This window comes from Ahaetulla prasina, chromosome 4 (assembly GCF_028640845.1).
Source record: "Ahaetulla prasina isolate Xishuangbanna chromosome 4, ASM2864084v1, whole genome shotgun sequence".
Lineage (NCBI taxonomy): Eukaryota > Metazoa > Chordata > Lepidosauria > Squamata > Colubridae > Ahaetulla > Ahaetulla prasina.
The window spans coordinates 27,316,388-27,339,199 of record NC_080542.1 but is presented as its reverse complement, the minus strand read 5'-3'; the positions used below and the strand labels follow the sequence as shown (position 1 = coordinate 27,339,199).

The 22,812-nt window shown below is 41.2% G+C and overlaps 1 protein-coding gene across 1 annotated transcript in view; it reads right to left on the bottom strand.

The window, feature by feature from the left end:
• ATP2A1 (ATPase sarcoplasmic/endoplasmic reticulum Ca2+ transporting 1) overlaps positions 1–22,812 on the bottom strand; it is a 34,630-nt gene that overhangs the window by 193 nt on the left and 11,625 nt on the right. The window contains exons 6-21 of the mRNA XM_058180732.1: positions 21,104–21,184; positions 20,498–20,583; positions 18,759–19,056; positions 15,989–16,155; positions 15,720–15,808; positions 13,517–13,619; positions 12,028–12,159; positions 10,805–10,930; positions 9,682–9,900; positions 7,800–8,135; positions 5,796–6,016; positions 5,385–5,587; positions 4,199–4,284; positions 3,946–4,079; positions 2,568–2,685; positions 737–854 (exon numbers count right to left, since the gene is read on the bottom strand). Of these exons, the coding sequence (XP_058036715.1) occupies positions 737–854; positions 2,568–2,685; positions 3,946–4,079; positions 4,199–4,284; positions 5,385–5,587; positions 5,796–6,016; positions 7,800–8,135; positions 9,682–9,900; positions 10,805–10,930; positions 12,028–12,159; positions 13,517–13,619; positions 15,720–15,808; positions 15,989–16,155; positions 18,759–19,056; positions 20,498–20,583; positions 21,104–21,184 (2,517 nt within the window). The remainder of the gene's footprint in view (positions 1–736; positions 855–2,567; positions 2,686–3,945; positions 4,080–4,198; positions 4,285–5,384; positions 5,588–5,795; positions 6,017–7,799; positions 8,136–9,681; positions 9,901–10,804; positions 10,931–12,027; positions 12,160–13,516; positions 13,620–15,719; positions 15,809–15,988; positions 16,156–18,758; positions 19,057–20,497; positions 20,584–21,103; positions 21,185–22,812) is intronic.

Below are 22,812 nucleotides of genomic sequence, written 5' to 3'. Positions count from 1 at the left end.
AGTAAAATGAATGAATGAATGATTAGCAACCCGTAAAGAAGGGAAAACTCTCTAGAATAAGAGAGGCAAACAACTGTTTCTTCTCTCTTTTGTTATATCTTATTACACAGAACTCCTAGAGGTGCTTTTTCAAAAGGCAACTGGACTTCATTTTTTCTTGAAGACATTTTACTTCTCACCCAACAAGCTTCTTCACTTCAGAACTGACGTTGCCTTTGAAAAAGCACTTTGAGACAACCATGACCTGGATAATTAAGAATCTCCATAGACACTCAGACAGTTTCCATCTACTTTTGTGCTTCCTCTGATCCACCAGATTTATCTTCAGATCTAAAAAAGTGAAACCAAGGATCTGGGCAACTCAACAGCTTTATAAAAGGGACTCTGTCATTGCCTTTATCAGAATTGTAAATTCCTTGGAACTGATATCAGATGTATCTGGATGTGCTCCATGTGGTTCACCGGGAAGGAACCCAAGAGACAAAGGACCAAATCCTATTTTTAAAACTGTGTTGTACTGAATGACTGCAGATGGGAATTCTAAACTAACTGAGGAAGTATCAGAGGAAGGCAGGAAATAATTACAAAGGGAAAGATCAGAAGGGAGGGGACATCCCATTTCTAATCTTCTCCAACTTGATGGTTTTGTTTTCATGGATTCCATCTAGGAAATCCACTTCCATTAAGAAGGAAAAGGCAAAGGACTGGGAAGATAAGGTATGTTAGGGAGGCTTACGCTCCAGATAGTTCCGGGCAACGAATTTGAGACATTCATCCAGAAAGATGACGGGCAAAGATATCTTCAACACCATGAGCCAGTGATGCAAGTCCAGGTGTGTCAGTTTGAAGATCATCTGGAAAGCACAAGAACAACAATGGAGACATCAGTAGAGAAATACGTATTTTCTTCTACCTTTCCACTCATAGTCAGACTATGTACTAAAATGATGTGAATGGTAGGCTACATTACATATAATTGGCTGAATCCTGATCAAAAACTGGATTTAATAAATGAGACTTGTTCTTCCCAGCAAATAGGAGTATATAAATCCTTTGATGAAGGAATTCTAGAATGAATGGGAGAACACTTGAAGCATCTCTTTTCAAGCCATTAAAGAAGCTTTTTCTAGACTGACTCTGCTGCTTTCAGAAGCTACTCTTAGATGTTTCCATGTGAGTGTACACACATTCATAGCTGCTTCACTTGTTATTTTCTCCAGCAAGCAGAGGTGGCTGTGCATATGCACATATGAAGAAGCAGCCAGAAACAGTTTCTGGAACAGCTGAAGAAGCCTGTACTACCATACTTCTTCAGCTAGAAGTACAATAGAGCAGCTGTTTGAATGATTTGGGGGGGGGGGGGAAGGGGACTTAGAGCACACTGCTGTGCATTCTGAAGTTTTTTTTTTTCCAAAGAATTTGCATAATCTTTTTCTTGATATCTGTAGAATTCAGCAAGAAGTGGGAATTCAGTCCTCTAGCCATTTGGGCTATGCCATGCCTCAGATTTGAATGCAAAAAGGTTCACTAACAGGCATGAATCTAGCACCCATCTGCTACTCCCTAAAACAGCTGGACATGCTGGTCATGTAGCTGTCCTTTTAGGTGCCACATGATCCTGGAAATGATACAGTTACTTTAAAGAGCTGGGGGAAAAAAAGAGCCATCAAAGATCTTGGAGTTCTCATATCAAATGACCTAAATGCCAAAGCCCACTGCAACTACATAGCAAAAAAGGCTCTAAAACCTAATTTTACGCAGCTTCTTTTAAAAAAACTCTACACTACTAACTAGAGCATACAAAACATTTGCCAGACCTATTCTTGAATACAGCTCATCCGTCTGGAACCCACACCACATCTCTGACATAAATACAATAGAACGCGTCCAGAAATATTTTACTAGAAGAGTTCTTCACTCCTCCGAAAACAACAAAATACCTTATACCACCAGGCTTGAAATCCTGGGATTAGAAAACTTACAACTCCGTCAACTTCGACATGACCTGTGTTTAACACACAAAATCATCTATTGCAATATCCTTCCTGCAAATGACTACTTCAGCTTCAATCGCAATATTAAAAGAGCAAAAAATAGATTCAAGCTTAATGTCAACCGCTTCAAACTTGATTGCAGAAAATATGACTTCTGCAACAGAGTTGTTAATGCTTGGAACTCATTACCTAACTCCATATTCTCTACTCAAAATCCCAAAATCTTCAACCAAAAACTGTCTACTATTGACCTCACCCCATTCCTAAGAGGACTATAAGGGGCGTGCATAAGAGCACAAAAGTGCCTACCCTTCCTGTCCTATTGTTCCCTTTATTATATCTAATTAATATAGCTAATACATATTCTTTACTTATATATATATATATATATATTTCCATGATATGTTTTTTACTTATGACAATGTTTATGTATACTGTTATGACAAAATTAAATTATAAAAAATTTTGCTTTATTCGTGCCTCTGTAGACTCCATGGCCCCTTTTTACTTTTGAATCCTAAAGTAAAATCCCCCACCCCCTCACTGATCAAAAATGTGACCACTATTACTTACAGGCAGGGGATCAACGTAAAGGATGACAAAATGCAGAGACATGGAGAGGCAGATAGATCCCAGAAGCCAGATGTTCACCCAGGGGGGCATCCGTACTAAGGACTGGTTCTCTGAAAGGCTATATAGGAGAGAGAAATGGGAAATTAAATCAAAGTTATGATTTCCACTCTGTTTTTGAAATGAGAGCTCCCAGTCTTAAATAATCAGTCAGCGCAAATATATAGCGACTAGTCCTCTTAAAAAAAATTGAGATATATGAGAAGCGAACAACTTTCCTTTGAGCAAAAGTTTAATTAGATAGATATCTCAGCTCTGCTTGGAAGGTCCCAGCCCTGGCAATTAACAAATGGGTGCATTTGAGGATTGCGACAAAGTTAGAACACAGTATTGCAATTTGGATGCAAAATTCAATTAATCTCAGACTTCATTTTAAATCAACATCTTTATGACTTTAAAACATGTGATCAGAATGGGAGAGCTGGTGATTGGAGGCACTTGTTCTTTGCCCTCCCTTCTGAACAATAAAACATGAATTAACTATGCAAATAAGTAGATGTTTTAAATTAAGGATACTTGTCTTTGGAGCATGGAAATAGTTCTGCTGCAATAACTGGGAAAGCACTGCTTTTGTGCTAATCAATCTTGGCATGCTTCAGCAGGCTTCCCTTCTTCTATTGTGAAGACCAGAATGGGACCACTTGCTACAGCCAACTCGCCACGGCCAACTAGCTGTGGGATAACTCACTGCATATTTTAATTTTTGTCATTCACATTTCATTCTGTTCCTCCTTTTGCATCCTTTCTTTAATGATTCTATTCCACTATTTCTTTAATTATTAGTATAACTCTTGTCCTGCAGTGAGTTGTTCTGTGGTGAGTTGGCTGTGGTGAGTGGTCCTACAGTGAGTTGGCCATGGTAAGTTGGCTAAAGCAAGTTGGCTGTGGAGTGAGTTGGTTGTGGCAAATTGTCGTAGACCCTGTGAAGACACGTCCACGACAGATGAGATGTAGGTGACTTACAATGCTATTCTTCAGATATTCCTTGGTTTCCTATATTGCTGTAAAAATTATTCTGACTTATATATTTGCAGCGGCTAGTGTTTTGCATGAAATGTAAGTTAACTTCAAATATAAGTTTTTGCACATTGCTAAAACAGTTGAATTAAAGCTGAATCTCTAATATTCATTTTTTGTTAGCATGAACCTTGAATTATCTTTACAGAGAAAGTTAATTTGTCCTTCCCCGTCATCCTGCACAATTTGGAAAGCTGGAGAAAGCATAAGATTTGCACAAACAACGCATGGAGAAAGGCTAGTGAAAACGTGCAAGGCAGTACCATGTGTATGAAGTCACGGCCTTCATCATCCTCCCTTTTACCTGTTGAGCGCATTGCACATCTCAATGGTGACCAAGACAGACAAAGCCATGGTCATGGGGACAGAGGACTCAAAGATCTCACAGTCCAAGCCGTCAAAGTGAGGGTGGTCTTCTGTACATTGCATGAAATGGGACTAGGAGAAGAAAAGAAAAATGGGGGGAAGCGAAATTAAGACTGAACAGGGCTTTTCCGAATTTAAACAGCCTTCATTCCTCTTACGATACTTGGTCTCCCACAACAATCAAAACTCACCAACTGATGGTAAGTCACTCCAGGTCCATCCTCAGCATATAAGAACCACCAGGCGGCAGCCCCAACAGTGGCCGCTCCGACATACACTGTAGGCAAAACAGAAATGAAAAATTATTGTGAGAAAAAAAAAAGGGCCACTGATAGCAGAAAGGGGTATTTTTTCAAGGATGATTGCTGAGAAACGGGAATGAAAGGTCTGGGTTGGTTTCTTCCTTGTGCCATGATGGTATAGTGGTTAGACTGCAGTACTGCAGGCTAATTCAGCTCATTGCCAGGAGTTCGTCGATCCTCACTGACTCAAGGTTGACTCAGCCTTCTATCTTTCCAAAGTTGATAAAATGAGGATCCAGACTGCTGGGGGAAATATGCTGACTCTGTAAACCACTTAGAGACCTGTGAAGCAGTATATAAATCTAAGTGCTATTGCTATTATTTATCTGGTGAATGCATATTTTGCCCTAGCTCCATGATAGTGAGCCTATGGCATGTGTGCCATATGTGGCACGAGTAACCATATCAGCGGGCAAGCGAGCTGAGTTCCTGCACATCCAGCTGATTTTCAGGCCTTCTGGGCCCACTGGAATTAAGGAAACAGGCCCAGAGGGCCTCAGGGGGTGGTGGTGGGGAAGGCCTATTTTTCTCTCTCCTCAGCCTCCAGAGCCACGACCTCCCCCCTGGAGGCCCTCCAGAGGCAGGAAATGGGCCATTTGTCAACTTCTGGTCCAACCGTTTTCACCCTCCCCAAGCTCCTAGAAAGGCTCTGGAGCTTGGAGGGAAAGAAAAATGGGCCATCGCATGCCAGGAGCGGGGAACAGGGGGTCGCTCACAAATGCATGGATGGGGCACATATGCGCCATCGCTCCCACTCCTGGCATGATGGCAAAAAGGTTCACCATCACTAGCCTAATGGCTCCGTTTGCAAACATATAATAATAAGCATGAACAACATGCAACTGACTGAAGAATAAGCCAAAGATAGCCTAATTGTACCAGGTTGGGTCTTGCAGAAGATTTGTGCTTGCCTAGGATTTTTGAGATAATACAGATTGCTGAGCTGAGATTACTTTTACGTCACATAAGACAAGGCTGAGGATACAGACTTGAATTCACATTCATATAGGGCCAAAATATATGTTATAGATCCAAAGCTAGACCAAGGCATCAGCTATGGGAGGAAAGCACCTACTTCCAATGGCCATGTAGCGGAAGAAGAGCCAACCGCTAATCAGGGGCTCCTTGGGACTACGTGGTGGCCTGTTCATGATGTCCAAATCAGGGGGGTTAAAACCCAAGGCAGTGGCTGGAAGCCCATCTGTCACCAGGTTCACCCAAAGCAGCTGTACAGGGATCAAGGCTTCAGGGAGACCGAGGGCGGCTGTAAGGAAGATACTGGGATGGGGAGATGCAGAAAAGAAAGACAAGTATGAGATCAAAGAAGTCTCGAAGGCAGGAAGATGTAACATCATCACTTGTGAGGGGGAACACAAATCTCCCCGACGTAGTTACTTGGCATTGATTTTTCCTGCTGCAAAACCATTTCCATACAACCTGGTTTAGCTATGAAGCTGGCCAGATGACAGCGTGCAAAGCCCCTTACCAGACAACCTCACCCACGTTAGAGGAGATGAGGTAGCGAATGAATTGTTTCATGTTGTTGTAGATGGCCCGGCCTTCCTCCACTGCAGCCACAATAGTGGAGAAGTTATCATCGGCCAACACCATTTCAGAGGCAGTCTTGGCCACTGCAGTGCCAGAGCCCATGGCAATCCCAATTTCGGCTTTCTTCAGAGCCGGGGCATCATTGACACCATCACCAGTCTATCAAGAGACAGAAAGAGAGAGGAGGGGAGGAAGGAAATAGTTAACTGAGATATAAAGAAATAAATATTGAAAACCTCCAGGTTCCAAAACTGAACAATCCTCCTTGATGAGGGACGTGATTGCATCATTAGATGGTCCTCCATTTCAGAAAAGAACAGAAAAGAGGACATTAAAAGTATCTTAAGTGCTATGGGAAGCTACCCCTCTCCTAGAAGAATGAAATATTTTGAGAAATATTTAAAAAGGCAGGATAAAATATTTCCCCTAAAACAGTAGTAGGTTGCCCCCAGTTCGCAAGAACCGGTAGTAAAACCGGGCAGGAGGCTCTGCCCATCATCAGGAAGTTTCTGTATATGCACGCAGTCCCGTTGTGAACTGGTTGTGAACGGTAAGTAAAGGTAAGTAGAACCCACCTCTGCCCTGACAGAGAAATCTTAAAGAATCTTAAGGCAGACAGAAACTCAGAGCCTCATCTCCCTCCTCCCAGCAGATATTTTGTGCCCATTAAAGATTGGGCCAGCCTATATACAAAACAAAAGACCCTCAACCCTCAGGGTGATGGGATTAAGACATGACCCTCCAGAACATAATAGGTGTCCATAACCCACTAGCAGCAGAGCTCACTATATAGAATAATCTCCTAAGGACATTGCATCAGCCAAACTTCAACCAAGCTGGGCTCAGACAAACTCCTAGGATTTGTACATAGCACCATGGGAGTCTGACAACAGCCAATGGAATACATGTTCTTGCACAGGAACAGGAAGCTCAAGTTCAAAGCCCAAAAGAATATACAAATACCCCTCACTCTCAACTCCATGTGTTCAGCTGCACCAGAGAACCATGTGCTTGGTGGTTCTGCTTTATCATTAAACCATCTTTCCAATCAGCCTCCATGTTTCCAGTGTCTTCCTCCCGCTTGTAACTAAACCAGATGGATATTTCATCCAACAGCGAGCAATTCCTGAAGGGGATCCCTGAAATGTTCCCTGATGCTTCCTAATGACATCATGCTCCTTCAAAGCTCTTGTTAAAAGTAGCAGGTTTCTGTTATTTTTATTATTTTATCATTTATTTTAAAGTTTAATTTAATTTAGTTTTATTTGATTCCTGATTCTTTGGAGTGTCCAATGGTTTGCCTCTGTATGTATTTTTAAAAGTTTGGTACAAGAAGAAGACATGGCCCTCTTTTGTTAATTAATCCTCAGATCAAGCGAGTGAAAAGGGGGAAACATAGAAAGATTATGATCACTGTTTGCAACTTCCAACAAGCAAAATCAATGGGGGAAGAAGGATTCATTTAATGTCCATGTAATTCAATGAACTACCGTAGTGATTCACTTAACCATGGCAACAAAGTTCATAAAATCAGGAGAAACTCACTGAACAGCCACCTTACTGAACAACAGAAATTCCAGTTGGGTCATAAATCGAGGGACTACCTGTAATAAATTTCCCTAGTGACCATTCAGTCATCCAGAACTAATGGTGGGGGTAGTTCCTTGCCCATATATCATCATAATCTTTTATCAACCCCATAATCCCTTGTGTGGTGGAGTCTGGGCAACTGAATGGAGTTAGGAGAGTGCTTAATGGCCGGATGCCCTTCTTATCACCAATTGGGAGTTTTGTTCAGCAGATATAGTCTCACTGTGCCCAGAGAGAAATATCTGCCTCTATGTAGGACTGAACTCACAGTCTCCTGATTGTGAGCCGAGAGCTCCACCTCTAAGCCACGCCACCACTCATTCCCTGCCCACATATATTCCCGTCTATTCACCATGGCAGTGATCTCATCGAAGCTCTGCAGGAACTCCACGATCTTTGACTTGTGTGTGGGCTCAACCCGTGCAAAGCAGCAAGCTCTTTTGCAGGCTTCCCGTTGCTCAGCAGCGGGCAAGTCGTCAAACTCCCGGCCAGTGTAGGCTCTGCCAGTCACTTCTTCATTTTCCTCGAAGATGCCGATGCGGCGACAGATGGCAATAGCGGTACCTTTGTTGTCGCCGGTGATCATGATGACGCGGATGCCAGCTTCACGGCACAGTTCAATGGATCCAGAGACTTCTTTGCGGGGGGGATCCAACATTCCTACGCAGCCCACAAAAGTCAGGTCAGTCTGCAAAGGTCAGAAAAAAAATTACAAGCCGGACTGTGGAATCTACTAGCCCATACATCCTTTCACTAGATAACTTCCATCTGGTCTTTATATCAAGTTTATACCATGTCAGAGGCGGGAATGTTTGCAATTAAGATAAATAAAGGTTCAAGCTGAATTCTCTGATCACTTTTTCAAAGAGTTATGAAAACATGGATTTTTGTAACCCAAATGGTGACACATCACAGCCTTGTGATTTATTTTATTGATCTTTTAATAGTATAATTTATGTTGTCATTTGTAAGCTATTGAGTTTCTTTGAATATGGAGAAATTTAGAAGCTAAAGTAATTAATAAATAAAACTTTTCATTGAATAGATCTATTATAATATGGTGGCTTGAGGGGAGAATGGGATCAAAATCTCCACAGAGACAAAGTCTCTGATGATGGGAAGCTTCTCCCAGACTAACCTAAATTACAGCTCACTTGTGCATATAGGAGGAGGAAGAGTTTTATATGCTAACTCAAGTTTCTTGGAGAAGAAATAGAGAAAATAAAACAGAGAAGAATTAACAGGAGATAAACTAGGAACAGAGAAAAGTACAATAAGTTCTCGCCTTATTGTTCATACAATGCACTGAACCAGAATGTCAATGCTGATTTTTATTTTGGTGCCTTATATCACCTAGTGTGACTTCAAAAACAGGATGTATAGTTCAGTGGCTTGCATGAACTAGGTAATGGTGATTTATTCAGTAAACTATGGTTAAACACACCATGGCTTAACATACAATCTTGTTTATATGTCCAACATGTGGCTTGGCCTGTTGTCCTTTAGAGTTCTCAAGAAAGCAGAGGTTGAGATGAAGGAATTGCTCTTATGTGACTAAACATAAAACAATTGCCTTCCATTTTTGCCACCAGGACTTTGGTGTAACTTTAAAGATCATGGACACAGGCCATTCCCACACTCCATAATCAAGCTATAAAGTATCTAAAGTCAATCAAGGTGTTTTTTTTCCAGCTGCAAAGCATGCATTTCCCTTTATGCACACTTGCATATGTGAAAAATTTAATGATAATCCATAAATTTAAATTGCTATATTATCTTAACATGTATTTACTGAGCTTTATATTTCATACTGCCCTGAAAATACTGTTTGATTCAGTTTCATCATTTCTTTCATGAGAGATCCCTGCCCCTGGAAGCTGACCTGGGAGTTTTTGCTACCTTTTGAAAACTCTCAGATCAGCTTTCAGGGGAGGGGTCTCTTACAAAAGAAAAGAAGAAACTAAATTAAACAGCATTTCAGGGCAGTATGCTATATTTTAAGCTCAGTAAGTACATTTTAAGATGATATAGTAATTTAGGCTAAAATGCACACATAATCTTCAAAGTAAACAGTATTTAGAATATCAGAAAAATGTTGTATCCAACCGTGGTGACTTTAAGATTTGTGGACTTCAATTCTTGGAATTGAAATCCACAAGTCTTAAAGTTGCCAAGATTGGATACCCCAGCTCTATAGCTTTCATTAATAATCTACCACTACTGGCAAGCTTTACCTCATAATCAATAAATCTGGTGGAATCTTCTAAATACATGTCTTCTTTCTTTGGTGGGGTGTCACGAGTGGCCAATGCCAAGCAACGGAGGGTATCCCGTCCTGTGCCCCACTCTTTGATGACTCCCAATATGTGGTCCTTAACAGTGGCAGTAAGGGGAACGCGTGTGGTGCCCACACGAACATAGTTACAACGATCAATCACACCCTCGGGGGCACCCTGTGAAGACACAATAAAAGTAACAAGCATGGTCATTCGTGGAGAAAGTGGATAGAATAGCAAGCAACGTGACTACGTAAGTGTCTGGATAAGATCATAAAACTTTAGCATAGAAGTTCTCTTTCCTTTATGCGGAAGAGTAAGTCGTAAATATAGTAATCTGAATGTCCATCGCTGAACTGTATGGCTGCTGAAAGAGGTTCAGATAACTGAAAGTCTATCCATTATTTCCCCCTTTTCCTCCAATAGGAGAAAACTTACAAAATAAGAACAAAACTAGCTGCAAAAAAGAATCAAGGACCTCGTCTTCTCCCTGATATGATGGCCCATGAAAAGATTCCAGGCTAAGCTGGATGCCAAGCTAAGTTCCATCTGAACACTTACCATTTGTATATATCAGGTAGTCTTCAACTTATAACCACAATTGAGCGCAAAATTTCTGTTGCTGAGCAAGGCAGTTGTTAAGTAGGTTTTGTCCCATTTTACAACCTTTCTTGCCACCATTGTTCACCGAATCACTGCTATCGTTAAGTTAATAACATGGCTGTTAAGTGAATCTGGCTTCCCCATTGACTTTGCTTGTCAGAAGGACGCAAAACGTGATCACACGACTTTGGGACACTACAACTGCCATAAATGTGAACCAGTTGCCAAGCATCCAAATTCTGATCACGTGACCAAGGGGTATGCTGCAACGGTCATAAGTGTGAAAAAGGTTGTAAGTCACTTTTTTCAGTGCCACTGTAACTTTGAACAGTCACTAAACTGATGGTTGTAAGTCAAGGGCTATCTCTGGGAAAGTCAGCTAGAAAAAAATAATTAAGCTTAGAATAGAGGCGGAGAATGAATTCCTCCTCCCCTTTGTGGGTCACTGAGACGGGCCACAGAGAAGTGCGCTACCAACCTTGATAAACATCTTGTTACCAACAGCAGCCCTAGAAGCTTTGGCTGGAGAGCAATAGACAGACATGGACTTCCTGTCACGAGAGAACTCCAGGGTGAATTCCTTCTTCATGAGTTGTTTGATCACCTGAAATTCAAAGCAGAGGGAGAAAAAAACCTTACTTTGCTTCCACAAAGAACCACAGCAAATGTATGAGATGAATCCAAACAATTGATCCTCCAAATATACTAGGCTTGGTTTCCAATATTAGCCCAACATAGAAGATAGATAATGTGAGAATAATCATCCATTTTGAGCCTCCAAAGAGACCGAAATACACCTGGAGAAGGCCATCAGAGGATGGATCTTAAGATTGCAAGAAAACAAATAGATTTTTCAGTACCACAACAAGCAAAACAGGCTATTTAATTAAATATCCGCTTCCAGGTGATGCTATGTAAGTCTACAGCCGCTAAAATAGCAAAAGGCCAGTGGTAATAATTAAGCCACTAATAATTTGGAATTGTAAACCACTCAGAATTATTGATTGAGGTGGATGGCTGTAGAGAATGAATAATAAACAAACAAACAATAAATAAATAAATAAATAGATTTATTATAGCATCATCTTTCACAGACTATAATTTAGTTCATCAAACCTACTCCAGTGATGTCCGTTACAAGGCAGAATTGGCAAATTACAAAAAAGGGGGGAGAAATAGTACTTGGATGAGTTATAGCTCCAGATAATCAACTCCCTGTTTTGCCCCACAGCATGCCCCTAACATAAACACATTTCTACTATTGTGTTCCTCCTGTGCGCCGCTGAATAAGTGCCTCTGCATTCCAAACCTGTTCCACAGCAGACCCTGGGGGAATATTGAAAGCTTCAGTATAAACAATGAATATTGTGAAAACAAATTGCATGAATTTTACCGTGGAGGTGGACATGGCACCACCTAGTGACCAAGCAATATAGGACTTTATATGGTAGAATCTGGCACTAAGTTGCAGGAAGAAGGAGTGAAGACCATTGAGTCATTGGTATGAAGAAAGAGATCGGAGAAGGAATCCTCCCTAAATCTTCACACTATTTATCTGATAGTAACACAGAGTGTGCTTTAATCTGGCAAGATTCTGCCTATACGTGAACAACAAAGAAACTACTTTGAGAAGCTAATCATGGCGGTCTTGGTGCCTGGCACTCTATTGAGAGTCAGTTCCTGGAAGAAACATGTACTTACTGAGTTGCAGGCATTGGCACGGTCCACCTTGCTGAGATTTCGTACATCTGTGTTGAAGACATTCATCTTTTCAACCAAGCAGGTAAGGGCAGTTTCAGTGGCCTCACCAACCTTCTCATATACACCTTTGGACTGGGAAAGGGAAGAATCAGAGATATGATTTAGGTGTACCAAACTGTGATCATGAAATGCTTGGGGCATATTACCGGTCTCAAGATTCAGCTTTGCGGAAGGGCAGTACGATTGGGAGCAAGAATGATTGATTTAATATAATTTAAGAAAACATCTCAGACTTGACCGTCCCTAATTCTCACGAAGAAAAAGAGAGGGTTGGGGAAGAGAGTATTCAGACTCGCAATGTTCTATTACTGTGACTATATAATAAAAGAAATTAGCATTCATTTGGTTTTCTAGTCTGCTCTACCACTTATCATTCTCAGGGCTGTTTTGCAGGCTTATAACTAGTCTCTGATATTGTTGCTGCTGTTTGTGCCTTCAAATTAGTCTTTACTCCTGGCAACTACTGTACATGGATAAGTCCAGCCAGATATTTGGAGACTTTTTCAGAAGTGATTTCCTGTTGTCTTCTTCCTAAGGCAAAGACTGGCTCTAAGCCACCCAGGTGGCTTTGTATCAGTGGTGAAATCCAAATTTTTTTACTACCGGTTCTGTGGGCGTGGCTTGGTGGGTGTGGTGTGGCTTGGTGGGCGTGGCTTGGTGGGCGTGGCAGGGGAAGGATACTGCAAAATCTCCATTCCCTCCCCACTCCTGGGGGAAGGATATTGCAAAATCTCCATTCCCACCCCACTCTGGGGCCAGCCAGAGATGGTATTTGCCGGTTCTCTGAATTACTCAAAATTTCCGCTACCAGTTCTCCAGAACCTGCCAGAACCTGCTGGATTTCACCCCTGCTTTGTATCTAAGGTAGGATTAGAATTCCTGGTTTCCTGGTTTCTAGACCACTACCTTTAAGAAATAGACTAAACTGGCTCTCTGTCTTAATTGCCTAAAATAATGACTGCTGGTGCAAGTAGCACAATTTTATCAGCCCTGCAATGAATTTTGTAAGTCCTTTGCCCTCAATGTCTGACCACATCTCCAGAAATACAAAAAGGAGGAGGAAGTTTGGACCTCCTTTTATTGCAGACGTCCCTAAATTTAAGGTTTAACAGTCATTTTCTCAGCTCCAATGAACCTGCCAACTCTAACTTGGAGAAGGAAATTAGAGAATTTTGAAATCTATTCCCGCTAGAACATTGTCCAGTACTATGTATGATTCCTCTGAATGCAAGGTCAAAATCTTTTAAGAGTTTTTAGACTCCAAAGACTTTTTTTTTAATTTCATTTTTTTTTTGCTTCTGGTTTTATTAGTTTAATGATGAATTAGTTGGTTTTGTTTTATTTAGAAGTTTTGGTGAAAGGGGCCACATATATCTCTTAATGAACAATTGGTGAGAAGTGGATGATGAAGGCAAAGAGAAACATTCACCTCGTTGAAATCCAGCGAAGAATCATTGCAAAGGGCACAAATTGTGGCCAGTTCAACGAGACCATCATATTGTCCAGTTTTGACTTGTTTGTCATTCTTAAATCTGCATGTGCAAAAAAGTTTTTAAAAATGTATTTGTTTTATTTATGTAACCCATGTATATGGCCACCCACAAAAAGTGACTCTGGCAGCATACAAGAAGAAGATAAAGCAATAAACATGTTAGAAACGGTCATTATTTAAACATGAGGCACATAAGCTATTAGATTAGTAAGGGGGTCCCCTGCAGAGATAATGACACAGCTAGACCTTAAGAGACTTCTGAAAAATAAGTAAGGATAGAGCTGACTTCAGTTCAGGGGTGAATAATGTTCCAGAAGGCAGGTACCCCAGCAGAGAAGCCCTGTCTCCTCATGCCCACTAACAGATGGAGCCCACAGCATGCCTCTTCTGCCAGATTTTACGGGATGGGCAGATGTATTTGGGAAATGGCGGTCCTTCAAATAACCCAGTCCTATGCAAGGAAAGGCTATAAAGGTCAAAACCAGCACCTTGAATCAGACCCAGAAGCAAACTGGCAACCAGTACAGCCTGTGAAGGACATCCTATTCTAGAAACATATGTAATTGCTGGTGGAAAACCCATTTTAGTTAGCCAGTGCAACAGTACTACAGAAACCATGTTTCGAGTATTACAAAGTCCATCCTGTGTGTCCCTCACTGCCCACATTTATATTTTGCACCAGCTGAAGCTTCTGGATACTTTTCAAGGTCAGCCCCATGTTGAGTGCATTACAATGCTCCAATTGGAAAGTGACTAGGGCATGAATGACAGTGAGCAGAGCTCCCCCACCCCATCCAGGAAAAGACTCAACTAGCACATAACACAAACCTGTACAAAGGCCCTCCTAGCCATGAATGCCACCAAGTTATTAAGCAAATTGTGAGTCCAGGAGGATGCCAGATTTTGCTCAGGGACAGCACACCCTATCTAGCACCAAGGATAGCAAAGTCCTGGAACTGACAGTGCCCTAAACTCAAAGCCACTCAGTCTTGCCAGAATTTGGCTGAACCTGTTGCTTCCCATTCTCATAGCCCCTGGGCACTGGGATAGGATGCCCATGGCATTGCTTAGTTTAGTAGTGGCCAAGATGTACAATTGGAAGGAGCATAGATTGTTTCTTTGAATTATGGGAGAAGCAAAACAACAGCTAAGAAATCAAAGCATCTGGAATTTCTGGAAGAATAAATACCATATTAAGGCAGAATATGATTTATTTAGTTTTGATCTAGTATTTTGTGTGAAACTAGCCATTATAATTTCAAACCATAATAACCCATAAATTATGTATTGGTGAGTCCAATCATTTCAACTTAAGAAAACCATAGTTGAAGCAAAATGTTATTTAGCATAATGTAAAAGTTGAAGTATTGGCTTTGGTATATATATATATATGTAGGTCTTTGGTTATTCGGGTTTTCTCCCATGTAAAATTGGAAGTGTCTTGGTGACGTTTCGACGAAGTCTCATTCGTCATCTTCAGGCTTCAGCTTCGTGCTTCTGGGAGCAATGTGTGATTGCAGCTGTTTCTTCCTTTTTAACTGCTAGTGGGGGTTTGAACTGATTGGGTGGGAGCTTGGCTGTGCTCTGATTGGATGGGGGTTTTTTTGTGCTCTGATTGGATGGGGGTGTGTCCTGTGTTGGTGGGGGCTTGGTTGTGTTCAGATTAGTCTGAGTTGCAGGGGGATTTGAGCTGGTGAGCTGCATTGCTGTTGTTTGGCTTCGTGTTTGTGGTCGTGCTACATCTTCATAGTGGGTGTCTGTCTGCTGTATGTATGGATTGAAGGGGTTTGAAATGGCTAATGTTGCAGCTGCGGTCTGGCTTCTGGTCCTTGGTCGTGCTTCCTGATCAGTGTGGGTTTGGGTCTGCTTTCTGGGTGGATGTGTGGTGGTGACATCCTGTATGGACCTCGTGAGTGTGGGTCTGGTGTCATTCCTCGTGTTAGGGACTCATTTGTCAATAAGGGCGGGTTTCCAAATGGCTGGTAGGCGGGAGGTATCATTTCATTATATATATATAAAAACCAAAGCCAATACTTATATATATATACACAGAGAGAGAGAGAGAGAGAGAGAGAGACATACAGGCTTAGGCTATCAGGTTTAAAATTTGGCTTTGTTTAGAGTTCACATTTGTACTTACACTTCTCCTTCGGGGGCGTAGGTGGAACCAGTGATACTGAATTCATTCAAGGCACAAAAATCTCCCTCTATTTTGTCCACAACAAACATCTAGAGAAAGAGAGGAAGGAAGGAAGGAAGGAAGGAAGGAAGGAAGGAAGGAAGGAAGGAAGGAAGGAAGGAAGGAAGGAAGGAAGGAAGGAAGGAAGGGGATTTCAGTAAGAATGAAGATGAGGTGCCCAAAAGAGAGACTCTAAATGAGAAAAGTGCTGGCATCCACTTTCAACTCACCTTGCAAACCGACATTTGGTTGGTAGTCAGGGTGCCAGTTTTGTCGGAACAGATGACGGAGGTGCAGCCCAAGGTCTCCACTGAGGGCAGGCTTCTGACAATGGCATTTTTCTTGGCCATACGGCGAGTCCCCAGAGCTAGACAGGTCGTGATGACAGCGGGAAGGCCTGAGGAGGAAGAAAAGGAAGGAGCAAAAAGATAAGCTTGGGGAATTCATGTCACATTCAAACAAATCCACTCGGCTGACCCTTTTTGGCCCTTACTACCCATAAGTAAGGGATGTGGTGGCTCAGTGGCTAGGATGCTGAGCTTGTCAATCAAAAGGTCAGCAGTTCAGCGGTTCCAATCCCTAGTGCCACGTAACAGGGTGAGATCCCATTACTTGTCCCAGCTTCTGCCAACCTAGCAGTCTGAAATCACGTAAAAAATGCAAGTAAAAAAATAGGGACCACCTTTGGTGGGAAGGTAACAGCGTTCCGTGTGCCTCTGGCATTTAGTTATGCCGGCCACATGACCACGGAGACGTCTTTGGACAGCGCTGTCTCATCAGCTTGGAAACGGAGGTGAGCATCACCCCCTAGAGTTGGGAATGACTAGCATATATGTGCGAGGGGAACCTCTACCTTTACCCATAAGTCTACTTCTTTTTCAGATATCATTGAGAAACTCAGATTATTAGATTCCGATTTGCAACAAAGAATGCTAAGGGCTTAATGAGAAATATAACAGTGTGTCATAGCCCAATAGTATAGGAAATATTTTGGATCTGAACAATCTCTAAAATCTCAGAGTGACAACATTGTAGTAGAAGGACTGGAAAAAAGATCTTAATTCTGTTCTCTGTGTTCAAATGCCAAAGAGATACAACATTAATGTAGTCATCACCAGAAAATCTAGCATTTTGGGGGTGGGAGGGGGAGGCAGGTAGACACATTTGCATTTTAAGAAACACCCTCCTCTCTGCCAGTCTCCCAAAATGACTACCAGGGTGGGCCTGGGTAGTTAGAACAAACCAAAGTACCAAAAAGCAAATCTGCAAGATGATTGTAACTCCTTTCACCTCTAGGATGCTCTGTGCTATCTTGGTTGATTTGGTTTTTCTACTGGTAGTCCCTGCCTTGTGACCACAAGTGAGCCCCAAATTTTTGTTGCTGAGTGAGATGTGTTAAGTGCAGTTTGTCTCATTTTGTGACCTTACTTGCCACAGTTGTTAAGTTAGTTACATGGTTATTAAGTGAATCTGGCATGCTCATTGACTATACTTGTCAGAAAGTCGCAAAAAGAGATTACATGACCTTCAGTTTAAAAAAAGATTAAATAAAATCAGGTAGGATATAGGATATACATAGCAATGCTAAGAAAAGTGACACATTTAAACCTGATGTTTTGTTTTTGACTTAATGTGATTATAGGTAGTCTTTGATTTATGACCACAATTGAGCCCAATGTTTCTGTTGCTAAGTGAGACATTGATTAAGTCAGTTTTGCCCCATTTTACCACCATGTTTGCCACTGTTGTTAAGTGAATCACTGCAGCTAAATGCATCTGGCTTCCCCACTGACTTTGCTTGCAAAAGGTAATCCCCCGACCCAGTGACACTGCAACTGTCATAAGTATGAGTCAGTTGCCAAGCATCTGAATTTTGACCATGGGGATGCTGCAACAGTCATAAATGTGAAAAATGGTCATTTCACTTTTTTCAGTCTGGTTGTAACTTTGAACAATTATTAAGTGAACTGTTGTAAATCAAGGACTACGTGTATATTATAAATTCAACCAGCTAAATTTGTAAAACAGTGTTGTGAGCTGCTGATCCAATTCTACAGAGGAATTATTGAGTCTGTCATTTGCACCTCTATAACTGTCTGGTTCGGTTCTGCAACCCAACAAGAAAAACACAGACTTCAGTGGATAATTAGAACTGCAGAAAAAATAATTGCTACCAACCTGCCTTCCATTGAGGACCTGTATACTGCACGAATCAAGAAGAGGGCCGTGAAAATATTTGCAGATCCCTCGCATCCTGGACATAAACTGTTTCAACTCCTACCCTCAAAACGACGCTATAGAGCACTGCACACCAGAACAACTAGACACAAGAACAGTTTTTTCCCGAAGGCCATCACTCTGCTAAACAAATAATTCCCTCAACACTGTCAGACTATTTACTGAATCTGCACTACTATTAATCGTTTCATAGTTCCCATCACCAATCTCTTTCCACTTATGACTGTATGACTATAACTTGTTGCTGGCAATCCTTATGATTTATATTGATATATTGATCATCAATTGTGTTGTAAATGTTGTACCTTGATGAACGTACCTTTTCTTTTATGTACACTGAGAGCATATGCACCAAGACAAATTCCTTGTGTGTCCAATCACACTTGGCCAATAAAATTCTATTCTATTCTATTCTATTCTATTCTATTCTATTCTATTATAGCTTAGCATTATGTATATAACTAGAGTACAGCAGGGTTTTTTTCAACAAGCCAACATGAAACAATGAGAGTTTGCACGAAGTGTAAATCCTGTCACAGATAAGTGAAGGCTTTGCGAGAGTTTGGGTTAATATCTAAAGGGCTGGACTCCAACTCCTTCAGACCCTTTCCAGAGTTCAGTGCACCATGTGTTCCGTGCAGAAGAAAATGAAAGCACAAAAATATGATGGCAGCAAAAGCTATTTAAAAAAAGAAAGAAATTTGCCGGCATTCATTACGCCTGGACAGGTGATTGTGGGAACCTGGAATGGCCTCAACTGACCTTCTGGGATGGCAGCCACAGCGAGGGCAACAGCAATCTTGAAGTAGTAGATGGCGCCGCGGATCCAGGAGCCGCCATGTATGGGGTCATTGAAATGCCCAATGTTGATGAGCCAGACAGCCACACAGATGAGGGAAATGACTTTGGACAGCTGCTCACCAAACTCATCTAGTTTCTGCTGTAATGGCGTCTTCTCTTGCTCTGTGGCCGCCATTTCATCGCGGATCTTACCAATTTCAGTGCTCACACCTGTGGCGATGACGATGCCAATAGCTTTGCCGGCACCAATGTTGGTACCCTGGAGTGGGTTTGAAGATGAAGAGGAATAAGAATAAGATGGGTTAAAATCAGCAAAGGAAAGTGGCACTCAGTATATAATGGGTGGGCAAAACTAAGTTATTTTAGAAAAAGAAGGCTGTAAGTATGGCTATGTACAATCTTGCATAACTACGTTGTTTCCTTTCTTAAAAATCCAAAGTCTCCAGTCCTCATGGCAGTAAAGGACATGTCTGTGTTACATATATAGCATGTTCATGTTAAAAAAAAAAGCTGGAACTATTGTTTAGGACAAGGGTCCCCAACCCCCAGTCCATGGATCGGTACCGGGTCATGGTATGCCAGAAACCGGGCCGCGCATACATCTGCTGGATGCAGGCAGCACACAAAATCATGCTCTCTCTGGTCCACAGAAAAACATCTCTCCACAGAACCAGTCCCTGGTCCCCAAAAGGTTGAGGGCCATTGGTTTTGGAAATCGTTGAAATTACTTCTGCTAGAGATCATGGAAGCCACAAAACTCCCGTCCTATCACCCATTCCAAGAACTATGTGCACACCTTCTGGGATGAGGTTTTAGTACACTGCTAAATTCTTAATGAAGAAGCAAAAATAAGCAAATAACAGCACATCTCCTTAAAATTTGCATTATTAGTTCTTGCAAAGATAAAAGGAAAAAGAAAAAGGATGATCAGCAGATTCAGGTACAGCAGAGATTACTGAATCATTGGAGGACCTGAAGGACAGATCTTTGGGGACTGATCATCTTGGATAAAATCTTTCTGTGTGGTCCACACAGAATCAATACTGATTGATGGCATATAGTCAATAATTTGATTACTTTATGCTTGCCATGTGTCCCTAGTTGTATCTGACTTGCAATCATATTCAAATTTTTGGCTATATTATATCAAAATTTCTGACAGTCATATGTTATTAACAGGAAGCATAAAATTACGGAATTTACAAACTTGTCATTTTGCCCTGATCTCCCCAGTTACCTATAGGTGAAATAAAAGTGTGATGTAATATCAGCCAATTTGCATTGTTGCTTGAGAGAGCAGGGGAAAGCAAATAAAATGATGTTATCTGATTGTCTCAAAAGTGCTTTTTCAAAAGGCATCTGGACTTTGTTTTTGTTTTTTTCCTGGAAGATGTTTTATTTCTCATCCAAGAAACTTCTTCAGCTCTGAGATAAATAAGCTTCTTGGATGAGAAGCAAAATATCTTCGGGGGAAAAACAAAGTCCACTTGCCTTTTGAAAAAGCATTTTGGGGCAACCATGACCTGAGTGACTGAGAGAATCCATAGACATTCTTCTTTATCCCCCTGTGTTATCAAATAAAGACAATCGGAATATGGTGTTTAATGTCCCATTAATATCCCTGCCATGTACTATTTGGATCAGGGATAAAAAGATGCATCAGGAGATTTTACATCTTCAGCCACGCCAATAATACTCACAGAAAACAGCATGTTTTTCTTGTCCTGATTTACAGCCCGGGGATCTGGGACAGGATCAGTATGTTTGATCACAGAGACAGATTCACCTGGGTGGAGATATAAAAAGTCAGACCACTTGCTTCATACACAAGAGGGTCAGGAGGGCCTGACTGAATGCAAGCATTACATATTGCATAGATCACTGTTTCTTAGTCCTGAGTACTTTAAGTTATATGGAATTCAATTCCAGAATTCCTCAGCCAACAAGCTGGCTAGTGAATTCTAGGAGTTGAATCTAATCATTAAGCTAATCTTTAACTAACCAAGGTTGAACAACACCGGCATAGCTCATACCCAAATCTACTCTTTTATCAATGATTTACCAAGACTCGTTTTCCCAACCACAGATTTATCCATAGAGTCTATGATATCTATATAGTCCTATCCTCCCCCTTTACAAAGTGGTTTAAAATATAAGTTCTTATCCAGGTCTTTGCTGACTGGCTGAGATTTAAAAACATTGTCTCTGTTGTTATTCCCTCTTTCTCCCTTTCATTTTACTTTCTTCCCCATTATCTTATGGGCAGAATTTACTTATTGCTAATGTATTGTGTACAAGTTCCTTACCTGTCAGAATAGACTGGTCCACACGCAGAGTAGTGGATTTGATGGAAATGATGCGGATATCAGCTGGAACTTTGTCACCAACTGGGGAACAAAAAAAGAATAACCTCCAGTTTTAGCCATAGAACAGTCACTATTGTTTGATGTAAAAAAAAAAAATACCTGCTTTTGATTATAGGCTAAGTCATGGCTAAGTAAACCACAATTTTCTGAATTCATCCAATTTTCTGGGCTAGCATAACTTAACCAGATCAAATAAAAATCTAATAGTAACACAGATAAAATATTTTAACCATAAGGTTGTTCCTTCAGATTTAGCATGTTGTGAAAAACCCAATCCATTTAGTTAATTTATAGATTGGTTAATCTATAGATAGGTTAATTCCCTAACCAGATTTTGTATATAGTATATGTCCAATCACAAAGTAACCCTACTGAGTTTGCACAGCAAATAGATTTCAGCCTATTTATGTATTATGTGAACCCAACCATAAGCAAAACCATCACTTGGACTATTAGATGTCCACTAGATGTTGCAGTCATGTCACTCACTTCATGATGTCATTGTGCAAATGCCATAATTTGTGTCAGTCATATTATCGTGCAAATGGCCTATAGTAGGGGTGTCAAACTCACGATGACACATCATCATCGTGTGACATATCACAACTTTTTTCCCTTCACTAAATTGGGAGTGGGTGTGGCCCGTGCCTGATGCATCCTGCCCATGGGCCGCAAGTTTGATATCCCTGACGTATAGTTTCTATAGTGTGACAATTGTATGGCAACATCATGAAGCATGCGATGTCAATTGTTCAACCTACAAGTGGTTGCACTAGGAACTAAGATAAGGAAGTTGTACAAGGTTTCCCTCCACTGTGAACCAAGCTATTGGCAGCCCTTCCTGTAGGCAAAACAAATAGTTTGTCTCGGGCCATGATATATTCAGTTCCTTTCTGTCAAAGAAGAAGCTTTATTCCAGGCTACATGTCTGCTTTAGTAGACAACTCTCCTCAGATGAAATTCAATTTCCAATCCAGATGGTTTGTAAGGCATGCAAGCTACCTTATCTTTTGCTTCAGACAGCAGAATGTCTTGGGTCAGAAAGCTAGAGATCCATTGACCCAGTTCTATATTAAGGAAAGAAAAGTGATGGCATCCACTGGAGGGCAGTAGAAGACAGTGACAAATGTGAACACTTTATGGACAGGAGACCATCGAACAACTCAGTTTTTTGGGTTTTTTTTACATTTATATCCCACCCTTCTCCGAAGACTCAGGGCGGCTTACAATGTATAAGGCAATAGTCTCATTCTATTTGTATATTTTTACAAAGTCAACTTATTGCCCCCCCACAACAATCTGGGTCCTCATTTTACCTACCTTATAAAGGATGGAAGGCTGAGTCAACCTTGGGCCGGGCTTGAACCTGCAGTAATTGCAGGCTGCTGTGTTTTAATAACAGGCTTCTACAGCCTGAGCTACCATGGCCCCAGTTAACCAGGATCCTCAGAATGGTGTTTTTTTTTTACAGTCTAGATCAGTGTTTCTCAACTTTTGCAGTTTTAAGATACATGGACTCAGTTCCCAGAATTTCCAAACCAGCAATTTTAGGAGTTAAAGTCCACATATCTTAAAATTGTTAAGGCTGAGAAACATTGGTCTAAAGACAAAGAACATTATTTGTACAGAACTGAAGGTAGCTTTAATTA